At 42.5% G+C, this 21,847-nt stretch overlaps 1 protein-coding gene across 6 annotated transcripts in view; it reads right to left on the bottom strand.

Annotated features, from left to right (window-relative positions):
- Nucleotides 1-9,215: 9,215 nt before the first annotated feature.
- Nucleotides 9,216-21,847, bottom strand: part of MINDY4 (MINDY lysine 48 deubiquitinase 4) — a 65,945-nt gene continuing 53,313 nt past the window's right edge. For 2 of the 6 annotated variants that reach the window (XM_023922008.2, XM_023922006.2), the window contains exons 16-18: nucleotides 18,780-18,960; nucleotides 15,163-15,235; nucleotides 9,216-10,324 (exon numbers count right to left, since the gene is read on the bottom strand). In XM_023922008.2, coding sequence (XP_023777776.2) covers nucleotides 10,276-10,324; nucleotides 15,163-15,235; nucleotides 18,780-18,960 — 303 coding nt within the window. In that variant the 3' untranslated portion in view covers nucleotides 9,216-10,275. Of the gene's footprint in view, nucleotides 10,325-14,271; nucleotides 14,650-15,162; nucleotides 15,236-18,779; nucleotides 18,961-21,847 lie in introns of those variants that run through there. The other 4 variants (XM_023922010.2, XM_023922009.2, XM_086866767.1 and 1 more) reach the window with 4 other exon arrangements.

The following is a 21,847-nucleotide window of genomic DNA, read 5'->3' as shown; positions in this document are numbered from 1 at the left end:
CCTCAACTCCTTGAGGAGCCTTTGGGTTTATGGTGATTAGCTGTTAATCACCTATGCTAATGGCTTAGGGAAACATTCTGCCTGGTTTATTGCTCCTTCTGACCAGCCCTTGCCTGGCACCAAGCATGACTTGTACAACTGCTAATCCAAGAATGATTTCCCAAGGTCTGGGGAGCCCTATCTGGTGAACATCTTGTGCTCCCTTCCTTTCAGCCACCCTATATCAATCAGCAGCTTCTCCTCACCCACATCTGTGAAGATTTCAGATTCTATAAACCTCTTCCTGATAAACAGCTTCTGTTCCACTTGTTGGTGTGTGCCTTTCCCTGCAGCTCCCTCCCTCCAATTAAGCCACGAGTTTTATTCTGAGTTTCCATCTCATTCACTCTGAGCCAAAGATGAGTGATGCTGACATCTGTGCCCCATTCACATCCCTGCTCAAAGCTCCTTTTCCTGGGGAGACTCACCAAGTCAGCTGGTGAAATGTTTTCTCTGCCTCGCTGTGACATAAAAGGGCAGGAATGAGGAGATTGGTGAAAACCAGCAGCAACTGCTTTATCAGAGAAATATTCCAGATCTTTCAGACTGCTTCTAAAGCAAAAAAATTGATTTTGAAGCAGGGTCCCCATGAAATATTTTAGTTTATCCACAGCTAAGGGTATCCCTTCCAGATTCACCCCAGCAGCCACAGAACCTGCACTTGGGGCAAGGCAAAGGAAAAGCTCTACCTGCCCAAACGGCATATCAGAAAATTTAGCAGCACCCCAATATACAGCCTTGAAAACCCTGATAAGAACAGATTGTTCAGGTTTCCCTTTACTTCACCAGCCACTCTAGGACATATTTTTTTTTCTGTCCTCTCTGATGCTTCACAGGATCAGGGACTCTGCTCTGAAGGTGTGGCCATGGCACAACTCAGAGGATTTACGCAGCCTCAAGACCTGGCCCTGCATTTTACCTTGGCCTTTCCAGCACGCTGGTTTAATTTAACCCAAGGCCAAGAATTAAAATATTAAAAAAAAAAAACCAAAAACAACAAAAAAACCCCACAACAATTCATGCCTGGTTACATTTGTGCTTGTGACCTACGCCTGTCCGAACAGGAGTTGGACAGGACAAAGCACAATGCACTTCCTTGCTTTTATTGCTCTCATTCACTTCATGTCATGCCAAAGAAGGTTGATTTAGGAAGTTCTAGTAATTAACTGCTGATGTTTTTGACTGCTGTTCCCAAGGGACTCACAATGACTTGTAATTGTTGTTCTGTAGGAAATGCTTTCTGGAACGATTGTAGATAACATATATTCTCTCTATGGCTTTACTTTTACTTGATTATTTTTTTATGCCAGGAACATGATTTTCTTTTCCTTTAAGCAGAAGTCACCTGTTCCCTGCCTCCTGGAAACCTCATAAATCACCTTTCTCCTCCCAGATCATGCTGACATTTTGCTGTCCACAAAATAAAGAAGCCTCTTATTTCAGTTACACATTAAACATAGAATATGTGAAGTGGAAAAAACAAGGAGAATGTAAAATTAATGCTTTTTTACACTTCAAGTTACGAAGTGATTTTCTTTGCTCTTAGAAGCCAAGAAAACTTGAAGGAGGAGGCACAGGGGCAATGTGTATCTAGGGAGCACCAGTTGTTACAAGAATTTAAACTCAGGCTGGTGCTTTTAGAGGAGGCTCTAACAGAGCCAAGGAGTGGTTTGGGTTTGAAGGGACCTTAAAGATTATTCAGTTTCAGACCCTGCCATGGGCAGGAACACCTCCCACTATCCCAGGCTGCTCCAAACCCCATCCAGCCTGGTCTTGGACACTGTCAGGGATCCAGGGGCAGCCACAGCTGCTCTGGACACCCTGTGCTGGGGCATCACCACCTTCACAGGGAAGAATTTCTTCCCAATACCCAGCTGAAACCTGCCCTCTTTCAGGATGAAGCCATTCTCCTTGTCCTGTCACTCTATGGCTTTGTAAATCATCTTCATCTTTCTTGCAGGCTCCCTTCAGGTACTGGAAGGCTGCAATTAAATCACTCACTTCTCCAGGCTGAATAATCCCAATTCTTTTAGCCTTTCCTCATAGCTCTCAATACAGCCTCTCGCTCATCATTATATTTCCCTCGCTGTTCTGTTAAAAACTAATTTGTGGGTGCCTTAGCGCTATTGCTTCATTGAATGCTTATATAGATTCTACTCAGAATTAAAACAAATATAATAATTGTAGTTCAAATTCCTGTTTCTGTGGCCCCTGTTACTCGTGCACACAGACATGTGGTGTTATTTTTGGGGTGTCCTGTTCAGGGCCAGGAGTTGGACTTGATCTTTGTGGGTCCCTTCCAGCTCAGGATATTCCATGATTCTGTGATTTTATGCATTTCTCAAAGCATTCACAGCATGCACCTATTAAACACCTATTTTCTCTAAGAGGACTCAACAGTTGTGTATCCACAGCTATATTTCATACTGAAATAAACAAAAAAAAACTCTAAAAAAGCCTAATTTTTTGATTTTCACTTATTTTACTCATCTGCTACTGTCCAAAAGCCAACCCCAGCAAACCCAGAGCAGATTCTAATGCACGTGCTGTGTTTGCCAGGTTTGCAAATGGAATAACAGCTTGAGAAAGTGCTGGATTGTTCCACAGGACTGACCTGAGCAAGAGAGACTCAGGAAGGATATGGTGATAGGAATTCAGCCCTGAGAAGGATGTCAGTCATAATGAAACTGTTCTGCATTGAAGTGCTCGTAAAAGGCCGGCTTTCTTCACACGCCACGGCAGAGCACTCATTACTCATCTGTCACCCTGGCTGGGAGTGACATTTACCAGCTGCAATTTGCCATTGTGGTATTTTTCCCCTTTTGCTTCCATTGACCAAATGTAAACAATTCATGACAGCAGATCTGAGATCCCATCAGCAGCGCGTTGCAGCCACTTCAAAACAGGAACACAGCCTTGTGTCACTGACAATAAAACATAAAGACACGGGCCATGAAGGATTTTCTCAGCCAAGATGTCACAGCATGCAAGGGAGTGATCTTCCATCAGAAAGAGAAAAACGTGGAGCCCACTGAAAACAGTGTTTGGCTGATTTCAACAGAAATGGGTCAGATTGGAAGGGATCACACTGGGTCACCTGCTCCAGCCCCCTGTTCCAGCAGGGTCATGCCAGAGCTCATGGCACAGGATTGTGTCCAGACAGTTCTGGAATATCTCCAGATCTACACTTGGAGTGATCTTGGCCCTCAGTATGTTTTCCTCCTGACTTGAACCATCAAGAGGGCAAATAAAGCACAGGCCTGAAACTGTATCACAAATTAAAAATAATCTGAGTAACACAGATTTGGTAATGTCCTGTACCTCAGAGTAAAACAATTTGTATCATCTTCCATGTTCAATGTGGATTTTTATTTTTTACTTGAGACAATAAAATTAATTAACTGTTGCACCTTCCACCCACCACTCCATGAGGATGCTTGTATAATGTTTGGGATTTAATACCAACCAAAACTCCACTAATGTGACCCAAGACATGTTCACAGCTCATCCACAACTCCGTACCTCTGATCTTCAGTTTGGACTTTCACATTTCTTGGGAAACAGCCCTGCAGAAAGCCATCCATCCTCATGGGAACTGCCCCCACAGACATGCCCAGGTGGAGACCCTGGGCTGCTGCCTTCCCTCAGCCACAAGGGATATTTTTCCACTCTCCCAGCAGAAATGATTCAGAACTCAGGGTCTGGAGACCTTGGCTCCCATCCACACCACTCACCAAACCAAGTACAGCTCAGCAAAAGGTATGTTTGTGGAACGTAACTTTTAACCTCCTATCCTTTGTGTATTTTACAGAGAGGAGCTGAACACTTTTATTCTTTTTTTGGTTACACATTCTTCACTGGTGTTCTGTCAATTAATAAATATTTGCTGAATTCCAGTGCACGGAGTATTTTTACGAATGCCCAGAATATTTCTTAGATTAATTCAGAAGGCCTTGCCAAGTGATAAGATGATGATAAGGAAGTAAGCAGAACACCCACACAAGGCACAGTTATCTTGGCTGTTTTATCAGGATTTAGGGTTGTGACACAGTCCCAGTGCTGTTATACAAGAAATCCGTGCTTACAAATTCTCACGTCCAGGACACCTTCCAGGTCCCAGCTGTGATACGGCTCCTGTGTGCCCATGTGAGTTACCTGATTTATCAGCAGCTCCTTTTCCAAAAGCTGGCAAATTCCTGCTACCCAACCCCATGCTTTTTTCCACAGAGAGGATTCTGTGTCTCTCAGGTTAATTGGAAGCAAGAGGTGAGGATGGTGCAGGAGGCAGGAGGAATCTCGGACCCATCATCTCATTCACTTCTTCTGTCAAGCTCCATGAGCACAGCTTCCTTCTTTTCAGGCTTTATCATTCACACACAGTGGGATTCATTTGAATCAGTCATCCTGGACTCCTCTGATAATCAGTAAAACCTGTGGAGATCCAGAGGGCAGCAGGCAGGGAAGAGGAAAATGCATTTCCTTCTACAGCACCTAAACCAGAGCTGAAGTCCATCAGTGCCTATTTCTCACCAGTGGCTTTCAAGATATTCCTGGAGATACCCTACCTGCAAACATCTGTATTTTGCAGATATTTTGGATATATTTTGATGATGATGAAGATATTTCCAGGGACGGGACAGCCACAGCTTCTCTGGGAAACCTGTGTCAGGGCCTCACCACCCTCACAGGGAAGAATTTTTTCCCAATATTCCATCTAGCCCTGACCTCTGGCAGTGGGAAGCCATTCCTTGTGTCCTGTCATTCCATGGCCTTGTCTAAAGTCCCTCTCCAGTTCCCTTTAGGCACTGGAAGGGGCTCTGATCTCCCTTTCTCTAAGCCTTTTATTTCCAGGCTGAGCAACCCCAAATCTTTCAGCTTTTCCTCAAAGGAGAAGTGTTTTATTCCTCTAATCATCCTCATGGACCTGCTCTGGACTCGCTCCAGCTCAGCTGGAATTCAGCTCCAGAGCCACATTAAAGCCACCCTGCAGATTTATCACCTCTGAGCATCTCTGCATGACACCACCTCACCTCAAGCTGTCCACAGCCAACCCACTGTGCTCCATTTCTTTTCATAAATTGCCCTTGAAAATCGAGGCACCCAGATCCAGGAGTTGCTATAAAACATTTTAATCTGTGCTGGGCAAAATGTGGAGTGCATGGGACGTGCACAGCACCATGGAAAACACTGAAACACCACCTGAAACTCCTGGGGCCAAGAGGAGATCAGAGAGAGTGCTTTAATTTGAGGGTCTGGAAAAGTCTCAGAGCTATATCATGGATATTTGACTTGTGCCTTTAAAGCACAACCTCCTGAAGGATCAACAGCTGGAGTTATCCATAGTTCCTTCTGAACAAAAAAAAAGAAATTTAAGAAAAAAACACCTCACAGCAGATGAAACCAAAAATGTTGAAGTACTCATGATTATTTATCTTAGAAAAAACCCAACTTTTTGCATGTAAAATCTGTGCTTGATTCCTTGCTGATAAAGTGATTACTGAGGGATGTCACAAAATCTGGTTGTTTTCCACTGTACCAACAATACCTCTCCACCCTGCTTGAAATGACAAATAAAATACCTGATTAAGCCCTTTTTCCTCTTCTGGTTTTATAAACAAGGCTGCTAAAGAGGAACTGCTTCCTTATTTTGGAGCTGGTGTTGAATTTATTATTTTATAGCCAATGAAAACAAATCAATGAAGAGAGGGATTGTATACAAAATGTCCTTAATGGAGTGGCTTTTCCTCAGAAGGTGCAGCAGACAGGATCATATGGAGATGCAGGAGCATTTCATTCCATTAAAAAAAATCTCTGTTTCCTACATGGTTTTTTTGGATGAAAAATAAAATAAAACTACGCACATTAAGGCTTTGGTGCTTGATTCTTAATTTTGACATTTCTAAAATCACAAGCTGAAGAGAGAAATTATCACAGGACAAACTTTGGTGAGGATTAAATTTTATCATCTAAAACATAACTGTGCATACCCCACCTATTGACAATGTGAAATTCAGGGCAGTTCCCTTCATAGTAAACTTACCCTGGGACAGGAAAATAAAGCAGAATTACCAAAAAAATTGAAATCTGTATTTTTTACTACATTATATTATTGCAATCATACCCCAAATCATGTAGGCCTTCTGAAAAACTGACCCTTTTACTGCTCCAAAAGATTGGTGCAAGTATTTTCAGGAAAAAGCAGTGGCTTGATGTCTTTGGTTTTTAATGCAGCTCCCAACCAGCACCAGAAAAAATTCTGCCTTCTCCCAGTACTTCACTTTCAGCAACTGAATCCTCAGAGCCCCAAACCACTTATCCCTGATGGAAAACTTGGTTTATGGTGGTGTCATTCTTCCAAGCTCTTCAGCTTTCCTTGATTACTAAAGTGACCATTTCCTGCCATTTCAAATTAGCCCATTAGATACATCACAAACAGAAACAAATAAAAATCTGCCCCAGGAAAAGGGAAAACTTGAAAGCAAGAGTCTCAAGTTGTCATTTTTAGTTTACCTGGGAACCAAACCCACAGTGACTGCAGGGATTCATTCATGGGATCAGCCATCAGATCTTAAACTTTCCCCAGATTTAACCAGAGTATAGACAGGCATGTAAAAAACCAACATCAGAAGCTCTATAAAATTGTGAATTTTACCCACAACCACCATTTTCCCCTCTTGCCATTATTTTGCCACTGACCAAGAAACATTCACATTCTATCTGCCAGATTCATTTCCAATAGCAGATCAATTATTAAAAAATGAGTAAGAAATCTGGGCTTATGCCTGACCGCTTCTTTAAATGTTTTATTTGTATGGGACACTGTAGGAAACAAAGCTAAATAAACTTTTTGTAGAAAGGTAGTAGATATGACACCCTGCCAAAATAGTAACTCTGCTTCCATTTTCATCTCCACACAAAATAAGCCATGTTTGTTATTAGTTAAGAGGTCAATTTTGCAGCAAAGAGTGCAAATTTTTATTCCACAGAAGAGAATGAAGACACCACACAAGCCAAGTGCCAACGTCACTGGTGTCTTTTAAAGCTCAATTTCCAAATGGTCACTGCTTTGTTCAGCTCAGGAAGTCACATTATTTGGGAAATGGGAAAAAAAAAAAAAAAAAAAAAAAAAAAAAGAGATAGAAACAATGAGGAGGAAAATACAATTTTAAAAGATTGGATGCATGCTGCCAGAAGAGGATGTTTCTACACAGATCTGTGCAGATTTATGTACTGCCACAGAATATTTTTCACTGCCTTGTGTGATTGACCCAAAAAAAGCCCTTGTAATGTCTTCAAGGAAATAATTTCTGGTGCTTTACACTGAATAAAACCACTCAAGTCTTGATGCAGGCAGCGAGCAGGTAATGCTCTGGCATTACTTTTTGAGAGTATTTCGATGTAAATGAATGTTCTGGTTGCAGTCTCCATCCAAGGAGCCATTCCTTTGTGCCTGGTAAGGACTCTGGCACTGAGCCCTGCTGAAGGAACCTGCTGCTTTCGGGCTCCAGGAGCTCAGCAGTGCTGAGGTGCTCTGCCCAGCTGGGGTTTGGGGAGGTGCTCCAGGTTTCTTTATTCCCTCCTTTGTGAGTGAGGGCAGGGGTGAATCTGGAGTTAATTCGCTGTCAGGTGGGCAGTGGACTTTGCAAACAAATACACAAGGACACGATGACAGGTAACAGGTAAGGAAAATCTGTTTTTACAAAAATGTTCTCCATAGCCTCCTGATGAAGGAGCCTCAAAGTCCTTTGGAGTCTGTTTTAGAAAGAGGAACAGAGTTCAGGGCCTCTCCTCATCTTTGTTTGCCCTCCACAAGAACCCATAAACCACCAATTTCCAACCAGTCCATCCTCTTTCTCATACCCTAAAAATCTTTACATCTTCATGGGTGTGATCCACTGGAGACAATCCTCTTGTTCCTTTATAGGAACAACTCTCCCCATCCTAAAGCAAAGCTTCACCACACCCTGGACACTCCTCTGGACACAGAGCAGATCCCCTGAGCACTGCAGACATTCAGATTTCAGCCAGAGCAGATCTGGCCCATCCCCAAGCAGCTGCCCCAGACGAGCCCTTATCTGCACTGCTCTGCTGCCAGGGAGGAGGAGGTTATCTCCAATCTGACACACTTTAAAGCTTTGAAATAAATGGTGTGGGTTTATTACACTGGAACAACCAGAAAGGAATTTTTTTGGTTCAAAAATATCTTTGTCATCTCCACGGTGTTTTCTGTCCAAATACACCCTTCAAAATTTTCTATTACAGATGCCCAGTGAGGCAGGTGGGAAAATCAAACTGTATTTGTTTCATTAAAGAAAGTGTGGACCACAGAATATGCAGATTTCAAGATGGAAAAAGGTTTTTCATCTGGGATCTTTGGCTGTTTGGGACTTCCCAGAAACACTGAAGCTCAGGCTGAGGTATCTTAAAGGCATTACTGAATCCACCTGCAGCTGAGAGCTCTAACACATCCCTAAATACACAGGGATGGCAGAGTCAGCAGTCAGGAGTCAGCAGGAATCTGATGCTGATGATATCTCAAAAGGCTGAATCTCTTTGGGAGATCTGGATCTCACAGTTTTAATTTCCTTATCTGATCTAAACCAAACAGATTTTATTACACTGAAATAAATACAATTAAAATAACTGCAACCCTGAGATGCTTTACTGCATATAATGGCTTTAAACTGAAATAATGCAGGTTTAGATTGGATATTAGGAAGAAATTCTTCCCTGGGAGGGAGGGGAGGCCCTGGCACAGGGTGCCCAGAGGAGCTGTGGCTGCCCCTGGATCCCTGGCAGTGTCCAAGGTCTGGTTGGATGGGGCTTGGAGCAACCTGGGATAGTGGGAGGTGTCCCTGCCCATGAAAGGGGACTGGAATGAGATGATCTTTAATTTCCCTTCCAACCCAAACCATTCTATGATTCTATGATGTGAATGGGAAGCAAAGGGGGAGGCAGATCTTCATCCAAAGGCCATTTAGACATTTCTAGTACTCCTCTGTAACTTAGTTTCAGGTTGGTTTTCAAATTTAAGTCCACTGCTAATTCCCTGAGATCTCCATTTGCACAGTCAGTTTGCACCCTACACCCAGAACACTGAATTTTTGCTGGAAATTGATTTTGCACTCATTTTTCAGGACCCAGAGGAGTTTCCACACTGACTAGGAAGCAGGTGCTATGATAAACATCAGAAAGCAGAAGTCCTTTATTGAATTCTCATGAAATATTCACTCTGAAGAGAGAGGAATACCTCTAGAAACACCTTTTATCTGCCTGTTTCTCCCAAGGCATTTTTTGCAACCTTCTGTACTTGCTCCAATTTTGGTAAAGTGTTGCTAAAACAGAATTAATCAGAGTACAAACTGCGGCTTCAGTACCTCAGGGTCCATCACCTATCACAGACAGGCACCATTTGAATTTCAAAACTAACAACTCTTGTTTTCTTCTAGTTCTGAAGCAGCAAATCACAGATCTGTCACTTGGGTGTGAATAAACCCTGGTGTAGAAATAAGGGCAGAAATGTAAAGACACTGATACAGCTGCCTCTTACCAGAAAGAAAAATGAGCTATATCAGCATGAGGCACTGTTACACAGCAGCTGCACCCAGCACTGGGAACACAATAACAGGATGAATTTGGTAACACAAAACCACAACCCTTACTGCAAATTCATGACACAACGAGAACTTGGTATGGGCCAGGCTTTCCCTGAAAAGCCCAGACAGTCACCAACTTATTCAGTGCAAAATGAGGCTTGCTAACAGCAGGTAGAGGTGGAAGTTTAGTCCTTGGATGGTGTTTTAGAGTGGCACTGGGGTTTTGTCAAGGAGGAGCAAGGCAGGACAGAGAAGGCTGTGAAGTGAGAGAAATCTGGGTTCAGCATCTCCCATCAGACGCCTCCAAACAATTGCAGGATACAGAGTGGATCCAGGAGACCCCAAGGGGACATTGAGGACTTCACTGCTTCGTCTTTAACCTTGATTTGGTGGTGGGAACCCAGCCTGCCCTCAGCAGCTTTATGCTGAAGGCAGGGACAAGGAATTTACGTCAGTGTTGTTTATATTAAAAGCAAAATATCTGAAGCACAAGGTGGCTGAGGTGAAACTCTGCCAGCCTGTAAACCTTGTCATTCTTCCTCAGCTCAAACTGCCCTATTTCCTGTATTGGTGGGAATAGGAATGTGCTCATTCAGTCATTTCCCTTTGGTCTTCACAAATAAAGTGCAGGTCAGATCAGTCACAAGATGGGTTCTGTGCCGTTCCAGTCGATGACAGCTCCTTGCCACCTAGAAATGAAATCATTTACATCCATCAGTTCATCACTGGAAAGGCAAACCCACAGCCCTGAACCACCCAAGGAACCTCAGAGAGATGGGATGGACTTGGTTGGGGTAACTAATCACATCCCAAAGGGAACAGAGCAGAAGTGAGGGAACTGTACCCCCTGATTTTAGGTACCAGGGTTGGAGGTCTCTGACTCTTCCTCCAGCCTCTCTGGGCAACAGAGAATCCTCAGCAGCAGCTGATTCACATCAGAGGCCTTCATGATGGACAGCAAAATTAGGGAATTCCCAAGATGGGTACAAGAATTAACCCTAACTCATGTGAACAAGGGAATGGTTGGGTAGTGGGAGAAAAAGGGGTTTTATGGAAGTTTTATTCTGGTGTTCTTATTCTTGTAGTTTTGTTAATAAACTTTCTTTATTCCTTTTAAGTTTTAAGCCTGTTTTGCTCTTGTTCTAATCCATATCTCACAGCAAGAAATAAGTAAGTTTTCTAGTAATTGTTTAGTTACTGCTTTAAAACCCTGACAGATGGGTACAAGAATTAACCCTAAATAACCAAAATACCCTCAGCTCTCAGTAAGCAATTTGCACCCTCCTGTTTAGCTCTGATTAGGAACTCTGAATCTGAGATCTTGTGCCTGGATCACCTCACTGAGCACCTATCTTTGCTCCTGACCTTGGCTCCTCCAAGTTTTCCAAAGCTCACTTTAATGGTGGTGTTTTGCTTTTCTCTGCCCTTGTTCATCCTTCAGAATGACACTGAAGATGGACACTGAAGATGGACACTGAGAACAGCCCTTCCAGCTGGGTCTGGAACCTTCCACATCTTTCATTCCTGACTCTGCACTGCCTGCCCCCCTCAGGAAAGTGACTGAAAGCAAAGGAAGCATCAATCCTGAATCTGCCACAAAATGTGTCTTCAAACCATGGCAAAAAACAGAGATCTGACCCAGAACCTGGTGATGCCCTCCAGTCCCCCTGAAGTGAAATCAAATCACCCCTCATGGCATGAATTCACCCTTGGCTGTGGCTTTCCTCATCTGCAAGGTCATGGTCCACATTTTCTGGGAACTGAAGTGCTGCATTCCCAGTGCTGAGTGCTTGTATCTGTTTTGAGAATCTGTCTCAGAGTGGCAAGACATTGGTGAGGGGGAGGAGGGAACAGAGAGCTGCCAGTGCCACATTCCTTCTGTCACCGAGGACAGGATGTGTCAGCAAGGGTATGGCAGCTCAGTCCTTGTGCTGGGCAAGTCAATTAAGTGTAAAACAAAACCAAAAGCTGAATTCTTGCAGTCTACAGGGCAATGTCTGAAAGGAAGTGACCATCTGAGGGCTGTTGTGAATTTTTTTTTCCTTCTGTTCTTTTACTTTGCTGAGAAAATTAAAATCCAAAATTGTGGAGAGATTGTCTCCATCCCAGGAATACTGAGCAGGAATATACAGCAGAGATGCCCCACATCTTAAATTAAAAGCAGAATTTGTTTCATCTGGGGTTATTCAGCCTAAGTCTGGCATTTTCCAGATGTGAGAGCTGTCCCTGTCAGAGGTTGAGAATGTCACCCCTAAACCAAATGGAAAAAACAACTGCCACCTTCTGTCCCCATTGGATTTTTCAGGTAATGCCATCAAACAATCCCTAATCTTTGAGTACAGTCTTGCCAAGGTTTACCTTTCTATTTTACCAGGGTGATTAAAGCTTTGAGAGGGATCCAGAGAGGCCAAAAGACAACAGATGAGCCTGCACTGTGCCCTGTGGAATTACTCACATTGCTGACACCATTTCTGCTGTTGGAAGACTTGTTGTTAATCACTGTGCAGTGAGGAAATGGCCTTTTTTAAAACAGTCTTTCCATAAAGAGCTTAAACAGAACATCATTTTTGAAGCAGGACTGAAGGTTAATTTCAGAACAAGCCTCATCTCCTGGGTTTATTTTCAAACCATTTTTTAGACCCAAAGGCAGCTTTTAGCTGTTTGCTTCTATGAGACAGGCCCAAAACATTTTTCCCCCTCTTGCATCTGCACAAGCAAAGGTGTCAAAGAGTGAGGAATCTCACTCACAGATGCTGAAAAAGTCTTTTATTTACAAACAGATACAAAACTTTCTGGACAAGGTGATCGCTTCCCCAAACTATCCTAAAACAGTTTAACTCAAATTTTCTAGCTGCTGATTCAATTACAATTTATCAGATTAGCAAAAGGAAAACTCCATTTGACCCACCTGCTTCAAGTACAACCTCACCCAAGGGTCATGCAGTTAACGGGAACTGAAGAGGAACAGGTCAGGCCCTGAACAATGCTCAGCCTGGAATAGCACTCAGTGAGAATCTCCTGTGCTGATAATTTGGTATTGTTTTGGAGCACATCAGTAATTCAGGGTGAAATGCCCAGGCTCTGCTCTTCTCTTATCCACTAAATTCCCTTTGGGTGCTTCACTTCACAGCCAACAGGTGAACTCATGGATCCCACTGTCCCACAGCCACAGAGGGTTAACATAAAACACTGCTAAATTCAGGTTATAATAGCAGATCAGAGTTTGGTTCCCCTCAGGCAGAGCTAACAGATGTTATTTCCTCCAGTGCTGAGGATCAGGACTGTGATATAAGAGTATTCCTCAGGGGAGAACAGGATAAGCTGTCTGCACGGTATCTCCAAAACAACCCAGGGATGCACATTCCAGACATCCCTGAGCCAGAATCCGACTGCTGCCACAGATGTCTGGGGCTGACAGGCACAAGAAAAGCACTTTTACTTCTCCTTCTTCTGGGGGCCTGCAGGTTACACTGATATCTGGTGGTGACTGCTCATTCCAGAGGCAGATGAGGGGTTCCCTGCTTTGAACTCAGAACAGAACTCTTCTGATGTTTCACACAAGAGGGACTGAAAACATGAGCCTCCTCCTCCTGCAGAAGCAAAACAACCCTTCTCTTCTGATAATATTAATATTAATGATAATTATAATAATTATCATTATTAAAAACTAAATGCAAAACCATTCTATTACCACTGCAGTTTTCCCTTTAGGAGAGGGCAAGAGAACAAAGAGCAGGGAGATGTGAGGCACAGAACTCAGTGTGTCTCAGGTACTGGGGTAAGCAGTGGGCTTGTCATGGATTAAACCAGAAGTGAGGCATGTAAATGGAAGGAAAACTCTCAATTAACAATAAAACCAATTAATAATAGCTAATCGTCTCAGGTCTGATGGAATTCTCCTCTCTGAGAAATTATCCTGCATTTTTTGATGAGAGAAGTCTGATGTGGAGCTTCATCATGAATTCTTCATCAAAATAAGTAACAGCTCTTTGCTTTATTAAAAACTAGTTTAGAAGTGTTTTCCATGGTCGTATGATAAAAAACATTCCTTTTTCTTTTATCCCCTAAATTGCTAAAATTTTGATTACTTGGGCTGGTTCTTACTTTTCTTTATATGCTGATCCGTAGTTGGAAGAAAAAGCTCTTAAAACAAAAAGGAAAAATTTAACATGAAAAACCTTTTGCAGCAAGGCCACACTTAAATTAATACCATCAAAGCAAAGGGAGAACACTGAAAACAAGGAGCCAGACTGCCCAGGGTCAATCAGACAGTGCTGAGAATGCTACAAACAAAATAAATTGACACTGGAATTTGCTGGTAATTTACCTCTACAGCAGATTAAAGTAGGGAACTTAAAAGAAACAAACAGCAGCCCTACCAACACTGTATAACTCTGACACAATGCCAGGAATGAAGATATTCTAGGACTTTAAGTAGTTGCATGCATTATTCTTGCTGTGGGGCTTTCAGAGGTTATACATTATTTATTTTGGTTTGCAGTCATGCTTATGTGTCACTGGAAATGAGGAATCAATAAAATCTGTATGTGCAGGAAGGCTCTCACTGCTGTCACCTTGCAGGATGCCTCTTCTACCTTTCAGTGATTTTTTGGTCAACACACAGGCAGACACTGTCCTTTTTTATTTAATTTTTTATTGGTTTTTTTGCTGGTTTATTGTTGTTTTTTTTTTGGAAAGCAAATTGTAGCAAGGACAGGAGGGAAACTGCAGGAGAAACCTGAAGCTGCCTGGCTTGCTGATTTAACAAATGTTATGGTCTCTGACAATGAGGCTTTCACTTCTTGCTCCAGAGATATTCAGATAGTAACTTCCAAAGCCGTGCTGGAATTGATATGAAGAGGAATTTTCTGCCCAGTTAAATTTCCCCATTTTGCTTCTTTCATGTCTCACTAAGCTGAAAATGTTCCCATTAACTTCAGTAGGATTTGGATGAATTGTTATATAGGCCTCAAAATGGCCATGAAAATCCCAACATGACAGGAATCAGCCTTGTCTGTGAGGAGAGAATATGAGCCAAGGGCTGTCAGGAATAACTGCACAAAATCTGCTGCTTTGTGGTCCTGACAAACTGAGACTGCTCAAAGGGGCTTCATGCAAAACAACACCCAGGTGCCCTGTTTTGTTCCTCAGAAAAGATTGATGAAAATGGAATAAATTGTCTCTTTTTCTCATTATACCACTGCAATCAAGCACTTTTGGGAATCTAAATTTAGATCTATTGCAACCAAGTTTTCTCTCAGACTGAATTTGGCTCAGCCAGCTCTTGGTGATGTAGTGAAGGTTTCTCTAAGAACGAACACCTTGGACAGTTCAATGTTAATTACAGTAACACACAATTAAATGTGCAAAACATATTATCACAGCCTGGCCCATTCAGACCCTTCCTGATTTTGAAGCATTAATTTTTCAGCTTTACTTGCTGAAATATTTTCTTCCACACTCCAGCCTCACACATATTGTATCAACAACTGAACGTATTTGTATGACAAACTGTAATTTCACTTACTTTGTCCTAATACAGTGCTCAAGTGGAGGAGTAAGATCATTTTCTTTATTTTCAGGGCACACCTGAGTTGTATCTGCAGAGATAAAACAGACATTGTTAGTGGCTGGGGAATTTTCTCTTTGTACAGAACCCCACAGAAAGACTTTTCAGATGGTTTGAGTCCAACCACTGCCACATCCACCACTGATCACCGTGCCCAAGCCAGGTTGGATTGCTCATACACAGATGGTTTCAAGGAAAACCACAGCTCAGAAAATGAAATAACGTGCTGCAGGGCTGTCATGAGGCTTTTGTTCTGCAATTGATGTTGGAATTACTGAGTAACCTCTGATACTCAAACGCTAAGGACAGTGGTGGTGCCACACTTGGACAGGAAATGCCAATAGGAATTGGGTTAGGACTATTCCACCCTGGGAAAGAAGATTGCCCCTTTAATGCTCAGCAAGCAATGCACAGACAGGAGAAGATGATGCTGTGTGGGGTATCAGGGAGCTCCCCAGGCTGTGAGCATTCCTTTGGGATGGAGAGGCCATTGCAGCTCAGGGAAAACAGAGAGGTCACTGTCTCAGACACGGCATCTGTCAACAGTGAAAGCAGAGCTGAACTTCCCAGGGACAAAACATCCTGCTACCAGCTTGGATGTCAGTCTGCTCAGCTGTTTCCTGTTTTGGAGTCAAACATTTAAACTGCAGCAGACCAGGGTTGGTTTTGGTTTTTTTTTTTATTCTTTCTTTCTTCTTTTCTGTCTGTGTCCCAGCCAGAGGATTGGCTGCAAGTGGCAATACCAAGGGCAGGGTGTGGGATTTGGGTCTGCTTCAGTGAGGCTGATGAAGACAGGATGGGAGGGGATTGTCCTGACCATTCACAGTCTCAGATCTATCTGGCACTGATGGGTAAGCACATGCAGAAAACTCTGGATGACTGCAGGGGTTGGAGTGGAGGGAAACAGACAATATTTAAAAGTACATGAAGTACTGGTGACTTCCCTCTAGGTCCTCAGGAACTTAGAGGCACACAGGAATCTTTAAGTTTAACAGAGCATTTTTTATTGTAATTTTTAAGAGTTTGGAACACAGAATTTTAGAATAATAAAAGGTGAAACCTCTACAATCATCAAGTCTAACCATAAATCCAGCACTACCACCACATTCGCTATTAAACCCTGTCCCCAAGTGCCACAATACAGGTTTTTTTAACACTTCCAGGAATGGTGACTCCACCACTTCCCTGGGCAACTTGTTCCAGTGCTTGACAACCCCTTCTGTGAAGAAATTTTTCTCTAAACATCTCCTGGTGCAACCTAAGCCACTGTCCTGACCATAGCCCTGGTAGCAGGACAGGCACACAGTGTGGCTGCCTTTCCCACTCATCATCAACTTCAAGGAATTTTGTCATTTTTAGACTTGAATTCTTCCAATCAGAAAGTTTGAATGGAGTGTTTCCCTTCAAAGAAACAGGGAAGAAGTATCATAAAGGTGTATCTAAGAGTAAAAGAAAAGGAATACGTATATTCTACCCTTAATTATTGAGAAACTGAGTGCCAGCACCGTTACAACTCTTCTCTGCCTATCCAAAATTTCTCCCCCAATGGAAAGACTTATTATTTTTTTCCTCTCTTTTTCATGGTATGTTGATGTCATTAACCTGTTTTTATGAAGAAACTTTATGTTTCTTGTCTACATTTTGACAAATGGGTAAGTATGAGAAGCAAAGCAAATTCTCAATATAAAGTAGCAATTGCTGCTATTCCCAAAAATAAATTCTACTCTTCTGTCTTTTTTGCCTTTCCTGCCCAGCGCAATTTCTTCAATATTTCCTGAAATGTGACCTTGATGGCAATTTTACCTAGTTATAATCAATATTCCCATTTCAAGGACTTCAACTTCTTGCTCAAGTAAAGCAAACAAGTTTGCTACCCAGCAGCAGGGAGCACCCAGCTCCTCGTGCTGCATCTCCAGCTGATGCTGCCTAAACATCACCTCATGTTGAGATTTCCACAAGGGAAATACCAGCAATATTTAGCATTCTGATATTTCCATCTGCTCCTGTGTGCTGGGTTTAGATGTTTGGCCAGTGTTACCTTTTTGGATGTGAAGTAATTACAGTTTTCTCCAGACCTAGCAAGGGATTACTGCACAGCCAGAACCAGGGCTGTGTTTTTGTGGAATGATGAAAACATTTGCATTTTTACTGCCTTTTGTAGGATTTCACAGATAACAAAGGATTTACTGGGACACATCCCTGGAAGGGGCTATGGCCACAACAAAGAGACATCAACAACTCCATGCACATTTCAGCTTTGAGGAGAAACACAAAGAAATGCCATGACAGGTTGGACAGCAAAGGGAAAAATTTAGATGTGCTCTGGGGAATTTCTCATCCAGGGATCTTAAGAGGGATTGGCAGCTCTTGATTTTGGAAACATTCCTGGAGGTGGAAAAACACATTAGGATACCTGTTTTGGACCAGATGTTATGTGGTACAACTCAATAGAAGAAATGTGTCTCCAGGCCTGTGCTAGCTGTACCATCCATGTCACTTTTATCTGGGTTATGGGAACCAGCTGGCAACCACAGTCCTGTGAAAACTGATCACTTTTGGAGCTAATATAGCATGTGACTTCTACAATGTAATTACAGGAATTTTCTTTAAAATGAGAGGATAAATAACAGGCAGAGAGACGAATGAACTCACTACCAGATCTCGTGAGGTGCTCAAACCCCAGCACTCCCAGCATAGAAACTTTGCCACATGGACTCAAGCAGAACATACAACACCCATCCTGTGCAAAAACCTGGATGTCGGTGCAAATAAGGAAAAAAGACAACTTATTTCTAAAGAGCAGACTGCAGTAGAGTGGCTCCTTCAGATTGAGAAGGAATTTGGTTATCAAAGAACCACAGACAAGATTGTATAAATGTACCAAAGGAAAGAAAACAAAAGGTGAGTAGGATATTATTAGCAAACAGTGCTGGAGAATGTATTGAAGTAGGTGCTTTCTAAGGATCAGAATACTCATCCAAATGCCTCCCAGATGAAGAAGTATTTACTGTAAAAGCAGCTGTGTAATTTGGCATGGTTTCCTGAAGGAAGGAGTGTAACAAGTTGGAAGATCTTTTGCAGGCTTGTGCTTCCAGGCAGGTAAGAGACTAAACTTTTTTAGCAGATTACTGGCATCTTCTTGCCTTGGAGGCAAGGATTTCATGTTTCCTCACCCTCTCTGCTCGTTTTCCTACAGGCATTTAGGGTGAGGAAATGGAGGCCTGCACTTTCTGCCTGTAGAAACGATGTGAGATGATGTGAAGGATAATGTGAATAGTGAAATGTATTTTATAGCCCTGGCAGTATGAATAAGCCAGAGATCACAACCTGTTCCTTGGAATCACTGGAAGATTTGCCACTGTGTACAAAGTGACACATGCTCACTGTTAACCCCTTCAAGAGCTTATCCTCAAAACTTCCTTGCGAAATATAACTCATCACCAAAACTAATTATGGAAATTAGGCAACAACACACATATTAACATTCACTGCCTGTAACCATCACTGTTTGTATTACTGGATCCTCCTTTCTGCCCCACAAGAGGTGAAATGCAGAGTCAGGGAGCTGCTCATACCCACTGTCAACCGTATCTCCTCATCCTGGTTGGCCAAGCCATCGTAGTAATAGAGGTCAAACCTCCGTCCCGTTTTCCAGTCGCTGAGCACATCCTTTTCCAAACAGAAAAGCACACTGAAGTGGCTTTCACTGCAGACCAGCCAAATTGGGTACTTGGGGGTCTTCAAGTAACAACCAACCTAGAAGAAAAATTCAAAACAGCAAACATCACTGAGGGGAGAAACAATTTGTTGTGCTAAACATAAAATTTGTAAGATCATTTATTTATTTATTCTAGTCTACAAAAACTCATGAAGGCTCATTAGAGACTGTTGATGAAGCAGACCAGTGCAGCTCTGGTAAATCATGGAGCATATAAAGCAGATATTAGGCCTTGAGGTAATGAAATGCAGCTGTAGTGCCCCAAGAACTAAAAGATCTAAAAGAAGGTTTTACAGCAGATGAGCTGAACCAAAAGGATTCATGTCCTCTGCTGTAAAACCACAGGAATACAACATGGGATCAATGGGAGGCCGTGCTGACATTCAACAATGACTGGAAACCAGGTAAGAGACTCACAGGGACTCAAGTGTCCTGAGACATCCCTGCCTGGGCAACTCAACTGAGCCTAAAATCTTTTGTTGAGTAAAGAAAGTAATATATTCACTTTTTCACTTTCTAGTTCACAGTCCAAACATGTATTTTCAGCTACAGAAGACAGCAATAATAGAAGCATTTGTTTTGTTGCATTGTGCTTAAAAATGAAATATACTCATGTGAAATTAGAACTTTAACAAAAGCCTTTTCTAAATCTTTGTCCTCCTTTTGAAAGTATAGTTGTAAATAGCCTGAATATTCTCTAAGAAAGTGCATAACAACTTTCATATTCATTTGTAGGTGTTTTAAACTAGGATACTCAAGAGATTTAATCTATAAGGGATGGAGGAAGAGGATACCAGCAGGTGGGTTTTGTACCTTAGGGAAACTGAAATCTCAAATTAAACATTTTGCCTTCAGTGAAACCATTTTGCTTTCAGGACTTTTTGACTGAAAAAGCCCTAGTGGAAACAGAAGGAATTTTAACAGAAAAATTCTTATACATGATTTCTAGATATAGATTTGTGGATGCAGCCCTCAGTTCTTCACCCTGGGCACACAAGCAAGTGGCAAAAGCCAAAAGGCAGAAGCCAACATTAATTCTGTTGTAATAAAACCTCTTATCAGTACACTAAGTGATAAGGAGTTTGTGTTATCATCATGGTGGACATTTAGAATTTATATCTGAAGTGTTACAAGTGCAAATTCAGCTGCCTTCTAATGAGAATTTCTTCTTACGTTAGATAACAAGTCTCCAGCTAATTAAGTAACTGTTCCCTGACTCATTACTTTGCTAATATCTATTTAAAACACCTTTTACACAACAGTTTTTATACAACAGTTTTGCTTTTTATGTAAACTTGGCTTAGAAGTAAGGAATTTTTTACAAGCTTCCAATAATTCTTGTAACAGGAGTTACCAAAAAAGAAAATACGCAGTTTCAACAAAAGATGGCAAATTAGAGGGACACAGATGAAAAGATTCAGTCTCACAAACATGCATATTTTAATATGCAGATAAGTCAAAGCCAAAAAGAACAGCCAGTCTCCTCCTAAAAATGTGTTCTTCCTACGTTTGTCTGCAAAAGCAACTTCCCAGCTTCATCAAACAACATTTGACAAAGATTAGAGATACAAAACTTTCAAAGCCACGTCCCCCTGCAGCCAGGACAAACTGTTCAGATGATTGAGGGCTGTAGAACATTCTCCAAAAATGTGTAGTTTTCAATTACAATCTGCAGAAAGCAGCAAGGGCATGAACTTTGAGACAACTGAGAGAGTCTAAAAATATTGTAGCTCAAATCCTTCTCTCCCAGAAGAAGGGAGAAGTCTTCATTTTGGTCGCATCAATTTAGCCAGCTGAGGATCAGCTGCTGCCTCTGACACCAAGATGCAAGAGGTATTTTGTACAAGACATAATATGGAACCGTGCTGATGACAAAGTAAGGACAATCCTCACTGTGAGGATTCCTTTGGCTGCTTTTTCAAGCATCAGCTGTCGTGTGGAGTAGAATCACTGAATCATTTGGGTTGGAAAAGACCTCCAGGAGCATCGAGTCCAACCTCTGACTGAACATCACAACCAGACCAGAGCACCCAGTGCCACATCCACAGCTTCCTTCAACACTCCCAGGAATGAGGACTCCACCACCTCCCTGGGCAGCCCATTCCAACATCTGACCACACTTCCAGTGAAGAAATTCCTGCTGATGTCCTGCCTGAACCTCCCCTGGTGCAGCTTGAGGCCGTTCCCTCCTGTCCTGTCACTTGTTGCCTGGGAGCAGAGGCTGACCCTCACCTCTCTACACCCTCCTGTCAGGGAGTTTGGAGAGAGCAGCAAAGTCATCCCTGAGCCTCCTTTTCTCCTCTCAACACCCCCAGCTCCCCCAGCAGCTCCTCACAGGACTGACTCTCCAGACCCTTCCCCATACACAGAATTATGCCCTCATTTAACTGCTCCCAGCTGGTGAGGCCTGAGTGCTCCCTCAGCTGCCTGACCAGCCTGGTTGGCAGCAATACTGGATAAAACCTGGAATAAACCTTGGAATAAAATCTGGAAACGGGACAGGGAAGAACAGGCATGAACACCCAATGTTCTGACTCCTCAGGAAACCCCTCAGACTCAGAAGAGTGTCTCTGCCATCCCACAAGAGCCTGACAGAGAGCTGGCCTCACAGAGACTCCTTCTTTCCAGTGTGTTCCCTATATCTTCAGGGCTGAATTCCAAAGGTAAATCAGGGATATGTGACTTTCATCCTTTTTATGAAATATTATTTTTGATAGGAACTCGATGTCTGTGTTTTTATCACTGTTGAAGTGCTGGTTTCCCAGCAGGCTCATTAATCATTTTGAGGCAAAAGGAAAGTGAGGCAGCATGAATGAGGTGTCCCTCTTTCAATTTTTCAATTGTTTTCAGTTCCTACAGAGACTTCCCTGACCCTAATCCTCTCCCTTACAAAGCCCTCATGAATACTCACAAATTTCAGGGACA

The sequence above is a fragment of the Cyanistes caeruleus genome, chromosome 1 (genome assembly GCF_971803275.1).
Source record: "Cyanistes caeruleus chromosome 1, bCyaCae1.hap1.1, whole genome shotgun sequence".
Lineage (NCBI taxonomy): Eukaryota > Metazoa > Chordata > Aves > Passeriformes > Paridae > Cyanistes > Cyanistes caeruleus.
This window is presented reverse-complemented; position numbering and strand designations above follow the sequence as displayed.